This window comes from Lynx canadensis, chromosome D1 (assembly GCF_007474595.2).
Source record: "Lynx canadensis isolate LIC74 chromosome D1, mLynCan4.pri.v2, whole genome shotgun sequence".
Classification (NCBI taxonomy): domain Eukaryota; kingdom Metazoa; phylum Chordata; class Mammalia; order Carnivora; family Felidae; genus Lynx; species Lynx canadensis.
The window spans coordinates 96,993,845-97,010,410 of NC_044312.2; the positions used below are offsets into that span (position 1 = coordinate 96,993,845).

Sequence of the window (16,566 nt, forward strand, 5' to 3'; positions counted from 1 at the left end):
AACAAACTGAGCAGAGGCAGGCAGGGGGCTCCCTCACCACTCCCCCCAAACCTCAGGGCACTGCCAGGCTCAATCCAGAGGTCTGACGCACATAACGATCCCACCCACCCTGCTGCCTTTATACAAAGAAAAGTCTCAGAACAATATGGCCCATGTCCTGGCACGGCAAGCTAAACTAAAAGAAACAGTGGGCCGGAGCTCAGGAGTCCTGGATTCTGCCACTGAGTCACTGTTCCTGAGTCATCTGATCACCGGTGGTCCTCCTCTTCCTTATTATCAAATGAGAGGACCAGATGATCCTTCCCGGCACTAACATTCTATATTCCTATGATCATCCTCTTAGATGGTAAGATATGCAACACATCAGGGTTTCCCTTTCTGCCTTGGCTGCCGGGAAGCTCAGGGTTGAAATTTGTGCTCGGTGGCAACTAAGATTCTTAGCCTAGGTGTTTGACATAATTATCTTCCTATTTCATGGACGTTGTTCTTGTTCTAAGATGAAAATGATAAACCATGAAGTGTAAGCTGCCTCAACTCCTTTTTAGAAGTAGGCATAAATTGTGTGTGTGTGTGTGTGTGTGTGTATGTGTGTGTACTCGCACACACGTGTACAGAGGGGACGCTCTGTTTTAGCTGTATCATGGTACCTGAAAAATGTCCTATGTGCCCCAGTGTCATTTCCATGTTTCGTACCATAGGAGCCATCCTTCCTCCGATACTGAGTGGATTCTACGCCTGGGCACTCCCAGCCATTTGTCAGGAACACACACATACTACACGGAAGACGAACTGGTCTGTCCCTCACTGACACGGTGCCTACAGGAATGTCCCACCACTGGCCTCTCCCTTCTCCACTGGCTCCTTCAGTTCCTTGCAATCCACTGGCAGAGCTGAGGCCAGATTCTGGGGTTCCCGTCCAGACTCTGAGGCATGTGAGGTCACATGGTGGCTTCTCTTGATTCAAATAAGATAGTTGGGGTGTGAAGGTTTCTAGAATCACAGTAAAGCCTCCACTGCCCCGTCTTCCTTCCCCAACCATTCACCAGGCACTGGGCAGGACTAAAAGGGGCAGCCGGACCCGGGGAACTTGTGGCTCAAAACCTGACTTTTCAGTCACTTTGGGTACATGCAGTTTCTGGATGGCTACATATTTATGGCGACTGCCGGTCCTTTCTCATAATATCCATTTCCAATGAAAACGTTTCTGGACTGTGTTAAGGATGCCTCTGCCTGATTAAACAGAACATGATTGAGACCGATGAACCTTTAACTGATGCCTTGGAAACGCTCTGGGGAAGGTTCTTTGGTGAACTGATGCAGCAGGGGGCGCCCTTGGGGCCTGCTGATGAGGGAAGGCTCTTTGTCCTGGCACTGAACCCACTTCTGAGCTGAGCCCAGCCCAGCTGAGCCGTCCCGCCTTAAAAAAAAAAAAAAAGCCAGACTGCCCTTGCTGTCAGGCCGTTGACTTCCCCAGCCCACTGGAGGGAGAAAAACTGTCTGACAATACCTTATTTGCCATTTCTAACAGGCTCTGGGGTGGAAAAGCTGACCGAGCATGACATTTATTTGTGTGAAGCTGAAGCCTGAGCTTCAGTGCAGGGATTTTGTCAGCCATGTCTTGGGTACTCAGAGGTTTTTGCTTCCTCTCCGGTTCTTTTCTTGCTGTAACTTCATGCAAGGAGGGAGGACACACCTCTCTGGACAAAGGAGGTCCACCGATCCACAAATATCTCTTTTTTGCCCTTGTTGCTGTGAGTTCAGCCTTCTCTAATTGGTAGGGGTGCAGGGATGAGCAACAAGACAGTACCTGCCCCCAGGAGCCCCCAGTGTAGTGGGAGGAGACAAACAGATAAGACAGTTTAAGCCGCTCGTAAATTCTCACAAAACAGGGTGATGTGGTAGAACGTGACCCGGCTTGTGTTGTGTGGGTTTGGGATGAGTTGGGTTGTGTTGCATCGAGTGTTGGTTTGGGTTATGTTGTGTTAGGTTGCGTTCTGTTGGGTAGTGTTGAGTCGTGTCGGGTTCTGCTGGGCTGGGCTGGGTTGGCTGGGCTGTTTGGGTTCTGCCGGGTGGGGCTGGGTTCGCTTGGGTTGGGTGTTTTGGCGGCTGGATGGTGGTAGAGGGCTACCGCTTTAGCCACGGCCATCGGGAAGACTTCACAGAGAAGGTTACTGAGTTGGGAGCTGAAAGATGGATGAGGAGGTAGCCATCCCCGGCAGAAGGAAGAGCCAGGCTGTTGTCTGCGTCTGCCCATTGGAATGCCGTAGCTGTCTTCAGGTCTACCCTGTTCCCATCCTAAGAGACAGGCCTTCGAGAGCAGACACGGGTCACCTCCTTTGTGAAAAGGCCTGGCTGCTCACACCACACGGGGCCCAGAAACACAGCCAGCAGGCTTCCTGGCCTCCACTGGGGACTCTCCTTCTGCCCCTGTTCCCCACCAGGGCAAGAGGCCCGGTATTCAGGTGGACAAAAGCAGCCTTGCTCCGGTCGAAGCAGGGGTGTGAGGGGCAGGTTCTCCTTGGACTGAGATAAAGAAAACCCTGGTGTGGTTGAGGGACAGTCAGGCGGCCCCAGCTTGGGCCACCAGCCCAAGGGCGGGCCCTGCTCTCCCACCCTCTCCCCGGGCGCCCTCACTGACCTGCACGCGGGCCTCGGTGAGGTCTGTCCTCATGGCCAGCTGCTCCCGTGCGTACACGTCGGGGTAGTGGGTCTTCTGGAAGACCTTTTCCAGCTCCTCCAGCTGGTAGCTGGTGAAGGTGGTTCGGTTCCGCCTCTTCTTACCCTTGTTGCTCTCTGAGTCGGCCTTATCCAGCGGGCTGGGGAGGTCGGCACTGGCCCGGTCCTGGGTCCCCTTCACCCCAGCCTCCTTCACACTGAGGTAGCTGCTGTCCATCCCCACGGTGTCAGAGTCAGGCGGTAACTCTGGCTCACCCAGCGAGCTCTCTTTGGCTGGGGGGCGGGGAGGGGAACAAAGTCAGAAACCAATGGCTGAGCCGAGCAAGAGGAGAGGGAGGGACGGGAAGAGCCATCCCCTGCCACCTGCCCCGTCTCAGAGTCACACTGGATGTGAGGTCAGGAGGCCTGGGTTCTAATCCTGGCTTGCCATCAAAGTGCTGTGTGACCTCGGGCAAGTCCTTTTCCCTCTCTGAGTGAGCCTCTGTGCCGTCATCTCAGAACGGATCCCTTTCGGCACCGATGTAACGTGACTCTGGTCAGCCGATCTGATCTCTCAGATCTTTAATCCCCGTCCCCCATGGGCCCTGGGCTCTCCCTTCTAGAAGGATCCCCTTTGCCACAACTCTGCTTTGGGCATCGAGGATGCTGACCCAGTGCCTCAGACTCCCAGGGCAGGGAAATCTCATGCAGCAGCCGTGTCTGGCCCAACGGGGCAGGGGCAGAGAGGAGGGCAGTGTCGAGGCAGACAGGAATGGCCCTCCTCTCCTGGCCTGGTCCCGTTTGGGCTCAGCAGGAGCTGTGGAGACCCCTCCCCTCCCACCAAGAATCCAGCCTGGGGGTGGGGGGGGGGGTCATACTCTTGCCCTCTGCAGGTTTCACCCATTGTCCTCACAGGGTCCTGCCTGCTCCAGGCAAGTGCTGCATGTACTGGGGACACTGGGAGGACACCTGCATCTCCAGGATGCTGCCGTGTGCGCCCCAGTAGATTTAGACGAAGCTCTCCGCCTGGACCCACAGCCATCGCCATCTGACGGAATGGGGCTCTGCTGGTGGATTCCCAGACGCCCAGAGCTGAAAAGGACCAGTCGACCTATGTAAGTCAAGGATAAGGAGGCGGAGGCCAGAGGGGACAGTGGGGCAGGGAGTAACTTGTCCACGTCCAGATGGCCCAGTTAGCACCCTGGGCGGACATACTCAGAGTCAAGTTTAGAGCAGGGGCTCCGGAGCCAGTGGAAGGAGTGAATCCCACATGTACCTCTCTCCAGCTGTGTGCTTTCGACAGTTCACTTAACGTCTTTGTGCCTCGGTTTCCCCCTCTATGAAACGGGAATGAACATATCTGTAGGATCCTCCTCACGGGGTAGTGTGGGGTTAAGGAGGCCGACATGCAGAGCCCTCGGCACAGTCCCAGCTTCTGGAGGTTTCTGCCGGGGTTGTTATTCCCGGTTCCGCTATGATCTTCCGGGCGGCAGAGGACTCGTAGCCCAGAGAAGCCCTCGCGGCAGGCAGGCCCCCCGCCCCGCGCGTCTGAGTGCAGGAGCGTGTGCAGGCGCTGGCCTGGTGTCTGGAGACCCGTGTGAGCCCTCCTCTGAGCCACACTCCCCTGCCTGGGACTCTGGCGGGTGAGATGAGGCACCGGACGCAAGTACAGATTAATAAGGGGGAGCACGTGAGAGGGCCTCCCACGTACCAGCTGACTGGCACAAGCACGCCTGGTGGGTGCGGGCACCTCTTTCGGGGACAGGTCCAAGCCGTGGGCGTGACGTGTCGGGACACTGCGTCTAGCTCAGGTCTCCTGACTCTATCCATATCCTGGGGGCTGAGGCGTCAGGGCGGCCCTCCTCCCTGGCTTTCTGTGTGCCCTGAGGACTCTCACCGCTGGGAAGGTGAGAGGGACATTTGCCTGTCGTCCCCACCTCTCTCCCCACAGCTCCGATGAAGGGGGTGGAGGTGAGTGCCCAGAATGGACCTGAAGCAGTGTCGGGAGGCCATTCCTGAGGCCACTGACAGCGCCGAGGCCGCGGTGGGGGGATGGCCCACGGGCATCACGCATGACACCCATGTGAGCCTGGGCACACGCAGACTGCCATGGCTTCGGTGACAATGTTATGCAAACTGCAACGGGCAGCTGGGCCAAGAGCTTTCAGCAAAGATATTTATCTTCCTGGCAGACAAACAAGTTTTATGTTTTGGGTTTTTTTGTTGTTTTTTTTTTTTAGAGAAGAAATCCCACCCAGCCTCACCAAAAATAAACATCTCTGTTATGCAATTTCCTGGAGGCCAGACTGGGGGCGGGGGGGGGAGGGGCAGACCCTGCCCCTCCCGCCCCAGCGCTGATCTCCAGGCTCCATCCCATGACCCCACGGACCCTAAGAGTGTCCTCTGGCATCCAGCCTGGGACTGGGACCACCCCGCACAGCAAGAGGGGCCGGGCTGCACATGTCACAGAAACCGAGGGCTGTAGGGACCAGCCCAAACTCCTAGTTTTAACTGGGGGAGGAGGCTAGTGCAGGGAGAGAGAAAGGGAGGGAGAGAGAGGGCAGGGAATGTGTGTTAATTAGTGAGCCCCTAGCTCATGGGTCAGTCCTCTACTCCTACCCTCCTACCCTGTGGGCTCAGGGCCTCTTCCCAGGGAGAGAGGGGGAGGGCCAGAGGGATCAGGGAGCTGTCATCATCAAGGAGTCCTGCTGGCTCATCCTGGGGGGCAGAAGGACCGGCCTCTGAGGATGAGGAGAGAAAGACTCTGAGAGCAGGCCCTCCGTGTCGACCTAGTTCTAGGCTTAGCCAGTGGGGAGGCAGCAGAGAACAGCCAGTCTTCTATGGCGAGAAGTAAGGATCTAGTTTCTGGTACCTCCAGCCACCCACTGAGCCCGAGCGAGTCGGGGTGAAACGAGACAGCACGGTGTGCACAAAGACCACCGGGCCAAGAGTTGGGAGATCAGGTCTCATTTCCAGCTCTATCACCATCTGCCCCGGACCACAGATGACATCTCTCAGAGTCTCAGAGTCTCATCTGCAAAAGGGAGCAGCCGTGCCCCGTCTGGAGTGGGGGGAGGAGGCAGGGGTGTGTCACTGCCTCAGCCCGGTGGAGTATCCCCCCTGCCTCAGTCACCATCGGGACCCTCTCTTAGGATCTGAGAAGAGGGGAGAAGGAAGAGGAACCTGTCTGTGTCCAGGCAAACTGTGGCCAACTGGAAAGGCCTAGAGATGGACGGGATTCTCAGAGAAGAGGGAAGCAAGCTGTCTAACCTCAGTCTTCACCGTTGATCATTTTGCTTTACGTTGGAGGCTGGGTCTCTAATTCAGATAACTAAGAATAATTCGCCAAGGTCTGGTGGTCCATCCAGCTGGTCAGAATGACAAGCCAAGGCTCTTTCAGGCACTCAGTCCACAGATCCCAGACGGGCTGTGGTGGCAGGGAGCTCACTGCCATCAGGACAGCTGGGCCGTTCATCCCGAGGTCCGGCCAATGTCTGTCTCTTAGACATAGGGCTTATTGGTCCTGGCTCCAACTACCCAGGGCCCTTCCCAGAGACAGCGGCCACACCTCCCAGAGTCTTCTGCCCTCCTGGCTAAACAACTGTGGTTTCCACCACTTATTCCTCAGGTGGCCCCACGTTCAACAAGACTGTTTGAGACAGGTGGGCCCCAGGGAGGGGCTGGGTGATGGTGCTGGACCCTGGGGCAAAGCCAGCAGATTGCTCTCCAACTAGATGATCCTGAGGAGCTAGGTGGCGAGTCAGCTGGGTGGCCCAAGACAAGCTCGCCCTGCAGTGCCCTCGACAAGACAGTCCCTGAAAACAGAGGACCCCGCTGCTCATGCTGAATGAGTCTTGACTAAAGGTTAGCTCCTTGTTCCTCTCCATCGTACCTCCAGCCACCTGCCTGGAATGCCCTTCCTTCCAGCTGACTTCCAAGATCCAGTTAAGCACCAGCTCCTCCAGGAAGTCCTCCCAGACTGCAACAACCATACAGACCCCTTTGTCCTCTGCTCAGCCTCTCCAGTTACTGCTTGTGTTTCTGACTAGTATACAATCAGGCCCCGAGTATCCATTTCCTCTGGTGGAACATCAGTTCCCCAAGGGTTGGAACCTCATGTCATTGACCTTGGGCTTAACCCAGGGTGGGGCAGATGGCAGACATGCAGTGAGAAGTTGCTGAAGGATAAAGAACAAATTCCAATAACCAAATACTACTGAGCTCTCACTCTGTCCAGCTACCTCCATGTGCCTCCTGTGTGCAGCTACGTGACCTATAGGTGCATGCAGAAAGCATTTGTTGAACAAATAAATGGATCGATTCCTCCTGCTAGACAAGGAGGAGAAAGGTGGATAGGATACGTGAAAAAGAGGCTTGCAATCACTAATTCCTCCGTGAACAGCTGACAGCTGCAACAATGGGGGGAGACGAGTCGAGGAAGGGGAGAGGGGAGAAGACCAACACAGACATTGAAGGGTGTCTCCGTATGGGGGCAAGAGGGAAACAGGGGGTGCCAGGGAAGCAGAAGGAGAAGCAAAGAGTTGGGATTCATGGAAAAGGCTCTAGGATTTAAACGTCCAGGAAACCCAGTCCAAGATCTTCTGGGAGTCAGCTTCATACCCACCACGTTGCCACACTGGGGAAAGGCCACTGGGAGACTCTCGGCTTGCCCTGCTTCTGGGCCAGCCTTCTTCAGGCCGCAGCACTGGCACTGCATGGGGCTGAGAAGCAACAGAACCCCCCACCCCTTGGTCTAAGCCACCCTCCTGCAGGTCTGGCTTCGCCCCTGCCCTTCCTTCCACACGGACTCGGGACAGGCGCCATGTAGACGCCCCTCCCATGGTGCGGAGGGGTCCTCAAGACAGTTTTGTCCCAGTCTCTGGGGCCCAAGACAGTACAATCCCAAGCTGCAGCTTCCCAGTGGAATGTCTTGATCTGGATATAAACCCCCGGCCACCCAACGGAATCAAGTAATGTGCACACATAAAACATCAACAGCAGCCCACCGGGGGGTATGCATGCAATGGCGATGGCGGCCATGATGGCACGGCATCCCTTCAAACAATCCCAGGTAAATATTTCCAGCAACCACTTCTCATGAAGTGGAAGCATATGGTTCAAGGATATACTCTTTTTTTAAGTTTATTTATTTATTTTGAGAGAGAGAGAGAGAGAGGGAGAAAGTGTGCACAAGTGGGAGAGGGGCAGAGAGAGAGAGAGGGAGAGAGCGAGAGAGAACCCCAAGCAAGCTCCGCCCCACCAGAGCCCGATGCAGGGCTTGAACCCACAAACCGCGAGATCATGACCTGAGCTGAAGTCAATGGCTTAACCAACCGAGCCCCCCGGGCGCCCCCAAAGGGGGTCTTAATCAGGAGCCACAGAAGGCCCTCCAACCTCTGCCTGAACTCCAAGAAATGCAAGAAATAGAAATTCTCTCTTCACTCCCTCACCCTCTGCTCATTGTCCCCGTTCAACCCAGTGGCGTCACTCTAGCCTAGTCTAACCTTTTTTTGATATGAAAGTCCTTGGGAGATTTCCAAAGGTGACTGTGCTTTCTTCTTTCATGGCTAGGATCACAAGAGAATGCACTTCTGAAGCCACTTGCGGGAGGGTGCGGAGGCCTCTCTGCGTGCATTCTTTCTGCGTGCAGGGACGTGCCCCCTCGGGCCTGTGGCACAAGCCTGCCGCTGGGAATGGGTGTGGGGAACATATGTGTCATTGCCTGCGGATGGGTCTATGGATGGGCAGGCTTGTGGGGTTGCGTGCAGGCCCCCAAGTAGGATGCGTGCTGTGGTGCACGGGGATTTGGGTGAGTGACCGTCACTCGGCAGATACACGTGGGTGGGTATGGACACGGGAGGGGTTTGTGTAGCTGTGCACAGGCCCGTGCATATGGAGCGTATGTCTAAGGGGCCTGAGTAATTTTATCCTCCATGGTTTTGATTACATCTATTTTTCCTCCAAACATCTGCTTCGTGGGGGACACGCCGCTCTCTCTGTTCTCGGGTGAGCTGGCCTCGCACACCCTGTGGCAGAGTGCACAGCGCCGATGTAATCTCCTTAAACAAAACAGGCCAGCGTGAGGCCCTTTCATGCTATTTAAAGGGCACTGACTAAACCTACCGCTGTCCAAACAGTCGTGTGGGGGTAGGGGCGAAGGTTAAAGGTTAGCCATTGATCACATCCCCGGTCCACCTCATCTGCCACTGGGCTCTGTCTTGAGCTCAGCCTGGATGTCCCTTGTCTAGTTCCAGGCTCAATAAATAACGCCGAAGGGGCCGCAGTAACTGGGGTGACGTTTCAGGGAACGCGCAGAGAGCCGACACCTGTGCTCACCCGGGACAGGCAGACGTGTCCAGGAGCTGCCCATCTGCAGAGGACAGGGGGGGATGGAAGTTCCGGTGCCTGGGCCAGCCACCCGCAGGGGACGTGGGCACCCCTGTCCGGCAACACAAGCCCTCCAAATGCTTCTTGAAACAAAGAAAGTTCAAGAAACTAACACAGACCCCGGGAGGCTAAGGAGACCTGAGGACTAAATGTGGTGTCCCGGATAGGGTCCTGGAACCGTAAAAGGACGTTGGGAAGAAAACTTGTGAAATCTGAATAAAGCGCGGGGTTTAGTTGACAGAGATGCAAAAAGAAAAAAAAAAAGTGGACAAAACACCTAAGTACACGCTTCACCCAAGAAGACAGACAGGCAGCAAAAAAGCAGGAGAAAACGCTCTTGACGTGTTACCCGCCACGGAAATGAAAATGCAGCCCCAATGGGATATCGCTACACACCTATTGCGATACGAGTGAAAAACCTGGCGACACTGGGTGATGACGAGGACGGGGAGCAACGGCAAGTGTCCCACGTGACCCGCCGGCGGGAAAACAGGGCAGCGGCTACGTAATCAAACACACACTCCCCACGTGACCCAGCAACTCCACTGCGAGGCACTGACCCGCAAGACATGAGGACTCGGACGATTGCAGGCGAGACTCTCAAAAGCAGCGTAAGGGTGGGTAAAAGAAGCCAGACTCAAAATTTACATATGTATGACTCCACTTATTTATCATATGACACTCTGGGAAAGACAACGGGATCAGGGTGGAGAACAGATCACCGGTTGCTAGGGGCTGGGGAGGGGGAGGGCTTGACCATAAAGGGCTGGTGTGTGGACTTATCCAGCACCCCAGTCATCGTGGTGAGTACGTGGATCACGCACAGGAATGTGTTAAAATTCATAAAGCTATACAGCCCCAAATTTGAATTTTGCAGCATATTATTTTTTAAATGAAAGATATGTAAACTATAGGGAAAATACAAAACTGTGTTTACATATACTAAAGAAAAACTAATAAAAAGTCTGTATGTCTTTCCCCAGAAATCTCACTCCCCAGGAATTTATCCTAAAGAAACGATTATGGATGGGCACAAAGAATTAGCCAGAGAGAAAGTTCATCATGGCATCATTACACAGAAAAACCAAAATGACCAATTACTGGACAGTAATAGGAGATTGATTGGTTAAATAAAGGATGATATTTCCATAAATAGAAGATCCTCCCTGATAGTCTTTATTCGGCAAACGGTTTCTTTTTTGGCATTTAGCACACATTGTTATGTATCTATTTGGGATTTTTCTCTTTGTTTATTGTCTCTCTCTGCCTTCCGGTAAAACAGGGAGTATATCTGAATAGGTTTCCTTTGTTTATCCTTGTCTAATGCCTACTACTGTGTCCTGAATATAGTAGGTATTCAATAAACATTTGATGAGCAAATGAATGAAACAGATATTATAAAAGAATAGCATTTTAGTATCCAGAAAGATGTTTGAGTTGTGGTAAGTAAATCTCATCTTTAAAAAAAGTGGAGGGGGGGGGAGTACCTGTCTTTAGAAAATTCTGGAAGTTTCCAGAGCTGGGGATGCAGGTATATGGGTTGATTTTGTTCATTATTTATTTATTTATTTATTTATTTATTTTTGGTTTGAATAAAATTTTTTAAGCTTATTTATTTATTTTGAGAGAGCACGCGTGCAAGCACGTGCGTGAGAGCGGGGGAGGGGCAGAGAGAGAGGGAGACAGAGTCCCAAGCAGCCTCCACGCTGTCAGCGCAGAGCCCAACTCGGGGCTCAGTCCCACCAACTGAGGACATGACCTGAGCCGAAATCAAGAGTTGGAGGCTTAACCGACTGAGCCACCCAGGTGCCTCTGAATTGATTTTCTGTTTGTTCTACCATAGACAAGAATTGCTCTTATCATTTTAAAATGCTATTTGAAAGCGGCGATTAGATCTCGAATGATGCCTGCTTTGCTAGGGTGCTGGACTCTACTGTGAGATTTGGGGAGATAAGAGCATTGGGTGTAGGGGTGGGGCGGGGGTGGAGGAAGGGTAGGGATGCTTCAGAGAACAGCCCCCTTTGTGGTGGGGATTGGCTCCTGTCCTCACAAACGGGGGCCCCTATGACTCTGACATACTGGAAGCTTTCAGGCCACAGGCTTAAGTTCACCTCTTAATGGCTTTCTCTGCCTTCAGGCCCACAACCCTCAAATACAACCAGACAGGCTGTGTAAAACACACACACGTCTGATTGTACGTTGACCCTCTCGAAAGGCTTTCACCAGTCCCCAGAGCTCACGCTGGGACTGCCAAGGAAAATAATACAGGGTGCTCAGTTAAATTGAATTTCACAGAAACAACAAACAATTTTTAGTATAAGTATGTCCAAAATATTGCATGGGAAATACTTGTAGTAAAATTGATTCCTTGTTTATTCGAAATTCAAATTTAACTGAGCGTCCTGGTTTTATTGTTAGCTTTTTTTTTTTCTTTTTCTTTTTTTGCTAAATCTGCCAGCCCTACAAATCAGGCTTACCGTGGCCTTCAGGATTCCCAGGTGGAACTGACCCCTGCCTGCTTCACAAACTTACATCTTCCTGCCCGCCCCCTCCACCTCACCTCCAGCCCCACAGACCCGCTTTCACCCCCGCAGGGCACACACACACACACACACACACACACGAGCAGCTTCGGGTCTCCGCATTTCTGTCTGCTCCCTTCCTGCTCCCTGGTACGTCCTGGCCCCCCTACATCAGCCCTCATGCTAGCACCTGCATATCTTTCTCCATAACTTCTGTGGCCTTTTTTCTCATCACACAGAATAATCTGTGTCCCAGATGGAAAAATGTTAAGAATCAATAAGCTAAGTGAAGATAAGCCAAGAGAAGAAAACCACACACACACACACACACGGACACAATTTTTCATAAACTTTTTTTAACCTAACACCATATTCTGTACATCTTTCCATGCTATCCCATATTCTTTTACCACATCATTTTTTTTGAAGTTTATTTATTTATTTTGAGAGAGACAGAGGGAGCACGAGCAGGGGAGGGGCAGAGAGAGAGAGAGGGAGAATCCCAAGCAGGCTCTGCGCGCTCAGCACAGAGCCCGATGTGGGGCTCAAGCTCATGAAACTGTGAGATCATGAACTGAGCCGAGATCAAGAGTCAGATGCTTGACTGAGCCACCCAGGCCCCGCCTACCACATCATTTAAAAAAATTTAAAAAAACAATTTTTTTTTTTTGAGAGAGACAGAGTGCGAGTGGGAGAGGGGCAGAGAGAGAGGGAGACACAGAATCCAAAGCAGGCTCCAAGTTCTAAGCGGTCAGCACAGAGCCTGCCGTGGGGCTCGAACTCACAAACTGTGGGATCATGATCTGAGCTGAAGTCGGATGGTTAACTGAGCCACTCAGGCGCCCTACCATCATTTTTAATGACTACATATTATCCCATCACAGGGACAAATTCTATTTAGTCAATCTCCTACTGCTGGGCCCCCGGGCTTCTGATGGTTTGAAACTACAACAGGCCTGTGATGAACATCCTTGCTGTTCAATCCTCCCTACATTATGGTGATTACGTTAGAAGCTCTAAGAACTAGAAAAACTGAATTAGATCACATTCACACTTGAAGGTCTCTGATAAACGTGGCCAAACATCTTTCTAAAGACACGCCAGGTTCCTCAGCAGCTAGAATGCCTCTTGCTCCAGGGCCAGTGCCAGTCATAGTGTTTTAAAAATCTTTGCCAGTTTTGGGGGCTCCTGGGTAGCTCAGTGAGTTCGAGTCTGGCATCAGGCTCTGAGCACGGAGCCTGCTTGGGATTCTGTCTCTCCTTCTCTCTGCCCCTCCCCTGCTTGTGCGGGCATGCACGCTTGCTCTCTCTCTCTCAAAAAAATAAACTCAAAAAAAAAAATCTTTGCCAGTGTGATAAATGAAAGTGAGATCTGTTTTGAACTGACATTTTCTATTACTAGTGAAGTTAAATCTTTTATTAGTTAGATTTCTTCTTTTGTGAATTGCGTCTACTGGGCTTCCAAGGTTCGGTGCAAGGGGGACCCCTTCTTCCCCCGCAACCCCGGGCTGGGCTTACCCCTTGAACACTGAATTCTCTGCTTTCACGTGCTTGTGTGTGGGAATGTCCCCCCCCAGTTGAGTGTGACTAGTTCAGAGCGGGGCCTCCCTGATGCCCTGCTGGGGTCTGAGCCGGGCATGGGCTCCTTCTGCCTTGGGTGGCTCTGTCTGTCCTCCTGAGGGTGGCCAAGGGCACCTGCAGCAAACACTGCTGTATGGATGGGGTGGCTGTGGCATGGGAGTGGGAGAGGGGGCCCAAAAGCCCACGTAGCCGCAAGGCAGGGCGTGAAGGACCAAAGGTGGCCCTGTTGCTGCTATGACCCTGCACAAGCCTTCTGGCTTCTGTTTCCTCGGTTCAACAAGTACAGCCCGGATCCCTGCCAGGGACTGGGGAAGGGGTTACCATGGGAAACCACGACTGAGGACTCAACAGAGCCCCGGACACGATGCTCAACCACAGGGCGGGTTCCCTGGCCCCTGCCTGCCCAAAGGTTCTAGAGCCCCACTCCCAGCTGACCAGGATCAAGGCTGCAGTTGCCCATCTTGCCACCAGGAGGCACTGCAGTCACAATTAAGTTCCTCAGGGCGGATGGTGGTCCCCAGGGCCCCAGGCCCTGACGAGGTTTCTAGAAGTTTGTTTGAAGGCCGAGGTCCAACCTGGGAGGGTTTGCAAACAAGCAGTTATTCAGTCCTACTATGTGTCTGCCACTGTCCTAGAACTGCAAGGGACACCGAGATGAGGGGGGTGGGTCTCTGCCCTTCCCCACAGAGCTCATTCCTCCCCCAGTTCTAGGGGTTTCCACATTCTTGATTGATTTCAACCCCCTCAAAACTCCCACAGGGTGGCTCTCCTGAACATCCTCACTCTACAGATGGGCAAACTGAGGCTCAGAGAGAAAGGACGCACTGAATGTCACCAGCAACTGAGTGGCAGGCCCGACCTGAGATATTTTTATTCCCCAAAGTTGTGGGGAGTCCCTGGGGAATCCCTGGTCCTCCAGCTGCTTGCAAATGAGCCGGACCAATGCCCCCCACGACCTCCGGTATTTTCTCCCGGTTGGCTTTCTATGTTGCCAACCCCTCTGTGGGTTCTTCGTGGGAGGAGGGGGCATCAGCAGAGGCAGGGGCTGCGGCCCCTCCACCATCGCCCCCCCCTTAGACAGAAGCTCTCTCTGTCCTTCCCACATGGGGTGGGGGTGGTCCTTTTTGGGGCCAGAGGACGGAGGGCGTTTCCCAGAGCCAAGGAAGGAATAGAAACTAGCAGCACGCTCCCTGAAATCCAGCAACTGTGGGCTTTGTGCTTTGCCCGGGACCAGGATGTCCGTCACGCCTCCACGGCTGTGCAATAACTGTGTGAAATACCCCCAGAAACCAAGGCAGCGGGAGCCAATGACTTGTCTGAGAACGTACGGGAGGTGGGAGGCCTAAGGTTTGAACCCCAGCCTGGGGCATTTTCCGTGCACCGTCCTAAGGCAGAGGCCCCGTGAGGGGCTGGGATGGGGCAGCCGGGAGACAGGGTCAAGAGCAAGGAACAAGGCTGGGAGTCTCAGGAAGTAGCCCCTCTCAGACGCCTCTGCAGCGGGCCCCTGGGTGTCCCGCCTTCAGTGCCGGCCCTGACAGAACTCCATCGAACATCCTCAGCGCAGAAGGAAACAACACGTACACGTGCACCTGCATATAAACCAGTACGTGCATGTACACACAAGAGCCTGCAAGAGACCTTGACAAGAGCGCAAATACGGCAAAAGGTGAACCGGGGACTCGGGTAATGGAATCTGGGCATTCTTCGTACTCCGCTTGTAACTTGCCTCTAAGTCTGAAACTGTGCCCAAATAAAAAGGTTTTAAAAAGAAGTATGTGAATAGTGCTATACTATATATTTGCAAGTCACCCGAGAGTAGATCTCAAAAGTTCTCACCCCAAGAAAAAGACTTTTTGTAACTATGGAAGGTGACGGATGTTAACTAGATTTATTGCAGTGGTCATTTTGCAACATATCCAAACATCAAATCATTACATTGTACGCCTGAAACTAATACGTTATATGTTAATTAGACCTCAACTAAAAAAATCTTTTTAATTTTTGTAATGTTTATTTATTTTTGAGAGAGAGAGACAGAGACAGAGTGCACGCGGGGGAGGGGCAGAGAGAGAGGGAGACACAGGATCCGAAGAAGGCTCCAGGCTCCGAGCTGTCAGCACGGGGCCCGACGTGGGGCTCGAACTCACGAACTGCGAGATCATGACCTGAGCTGAAGTCAGGCATTTAACCGGCTGAGCCACCCAGGCACCCCCTCAATTAAAATTTTTTTAAATAAATAAAAAAAAAAAAGATTAGGGTTTCAAAAAAAGAAGCATGTGGGTGTGAATGGGAAGAAGCCGCTTTATGCAGGAATCCCTGCGCTGAAGCCGGTGTTAGTAGTAATTCGAACAGGGGCCTGTACTGGAGTGTAGTTAACAGCCACTGCCCTCCACAGCCTTCACAAATGCACCTGCGCGCCGATATCAAAATCACAAGGCGGGGGCGCCTGGGTGGCTCAGTCGGTTGAGTCTCCAACTCTTGATTTTGGCTCAGGTCATGATCCTGCAGTTCGCGAGTTCGAGCCTAGTTCCCCAGGGTCAGGGGATCTAGCTCTGCATGGGGCTCCGGGCTGAGTGTGGCTCCTGCTTAAGATTCTCTCTCTCTTGGGGCGCCTGGGTGGCTCAGTCGGTTGAGCATCCGACTTCGGCTCAGGTCACGATCTCACGGTTCGTGAGTTCGAGCCCCGTGTCGGGCTCTGGGCTGATGGCTCGGAGCCTGGAGCCTGCTTCCAATTCTGTGTCTCCCTCTCTCTCTGCCCCTCCCCCGTTCATGCTCTGTCTCTCTCTGTCCCAAAAATAAATAAACATTAAAAAAAAATTAAAAAAAAAAAGATTCTCTCTCTCTCTTCTGCTTGTGTGTGCTCTCTCTCTCTCTCTAATAATAATTTAAAAAATCACAAGGCGGATGCCAGCTCTGGGAACGAACCTTGCTTTCCCAGCCTTTTGAAAACCCTCATCAGAAGTGACTGATGACCCAATCGGAGCACATGATGCTTCCAGCAGCATTTCTAAGAGGTACTTTATTTTTTGAGGCCATTATAAATGTCAGCTTTCTTACAATTAGTTTGAGTGAGTGAAGTTTCCTATATCAAAAAAAAAAAAAAAAAGGAATTATAAGAAAGCCACCGACAATAGCCCAGACATGGGAGCAAGTCATTGTCCACGGCAGATGAATGGATGAGCAAACCGTGATCTGTCTGTACAATGGAGTATTACTCAGCCTTAAAAAGGAAGGAAATTCTGACCTATGCTACAATATGGGCACGGCTTGAGGACATGCTGACAAAGCCAGTTACAAAAAGGCCCCACTCAGATGAGGTACCTAGAGCGGTCAAGTTCACAGAGACAGAAAGTCGTTGGTGGTTGCCGGGGGCTGGCAGGGGGATGGGAAGTTAGCAGTTAACGGGTATAGAATTACGGTTT

General features: G+C 52.6%; 1 protein-coding gene across 1 annotated transcript in view; it reads right to left on the minus strand.

Moving 5' to 3' along the window:
• Positions 1-16,566, minus strand: part of ALX4 (ALX homeobox 4) — a 42,363-nt gene that overhangs the window by 5,987 nt on the left and 19,810 nt on the right. The window contains exon 2 of the mRNA XM_030333235.1: positions 2,639-2,949. Within this exon, the coding sequence (XP_030189095.1) occupies positions 2,639-2,949 (311 nt within the window). The remainder of the gene's footprint in view (positions 1-2,638; positions 2,950-16,566) is intronic.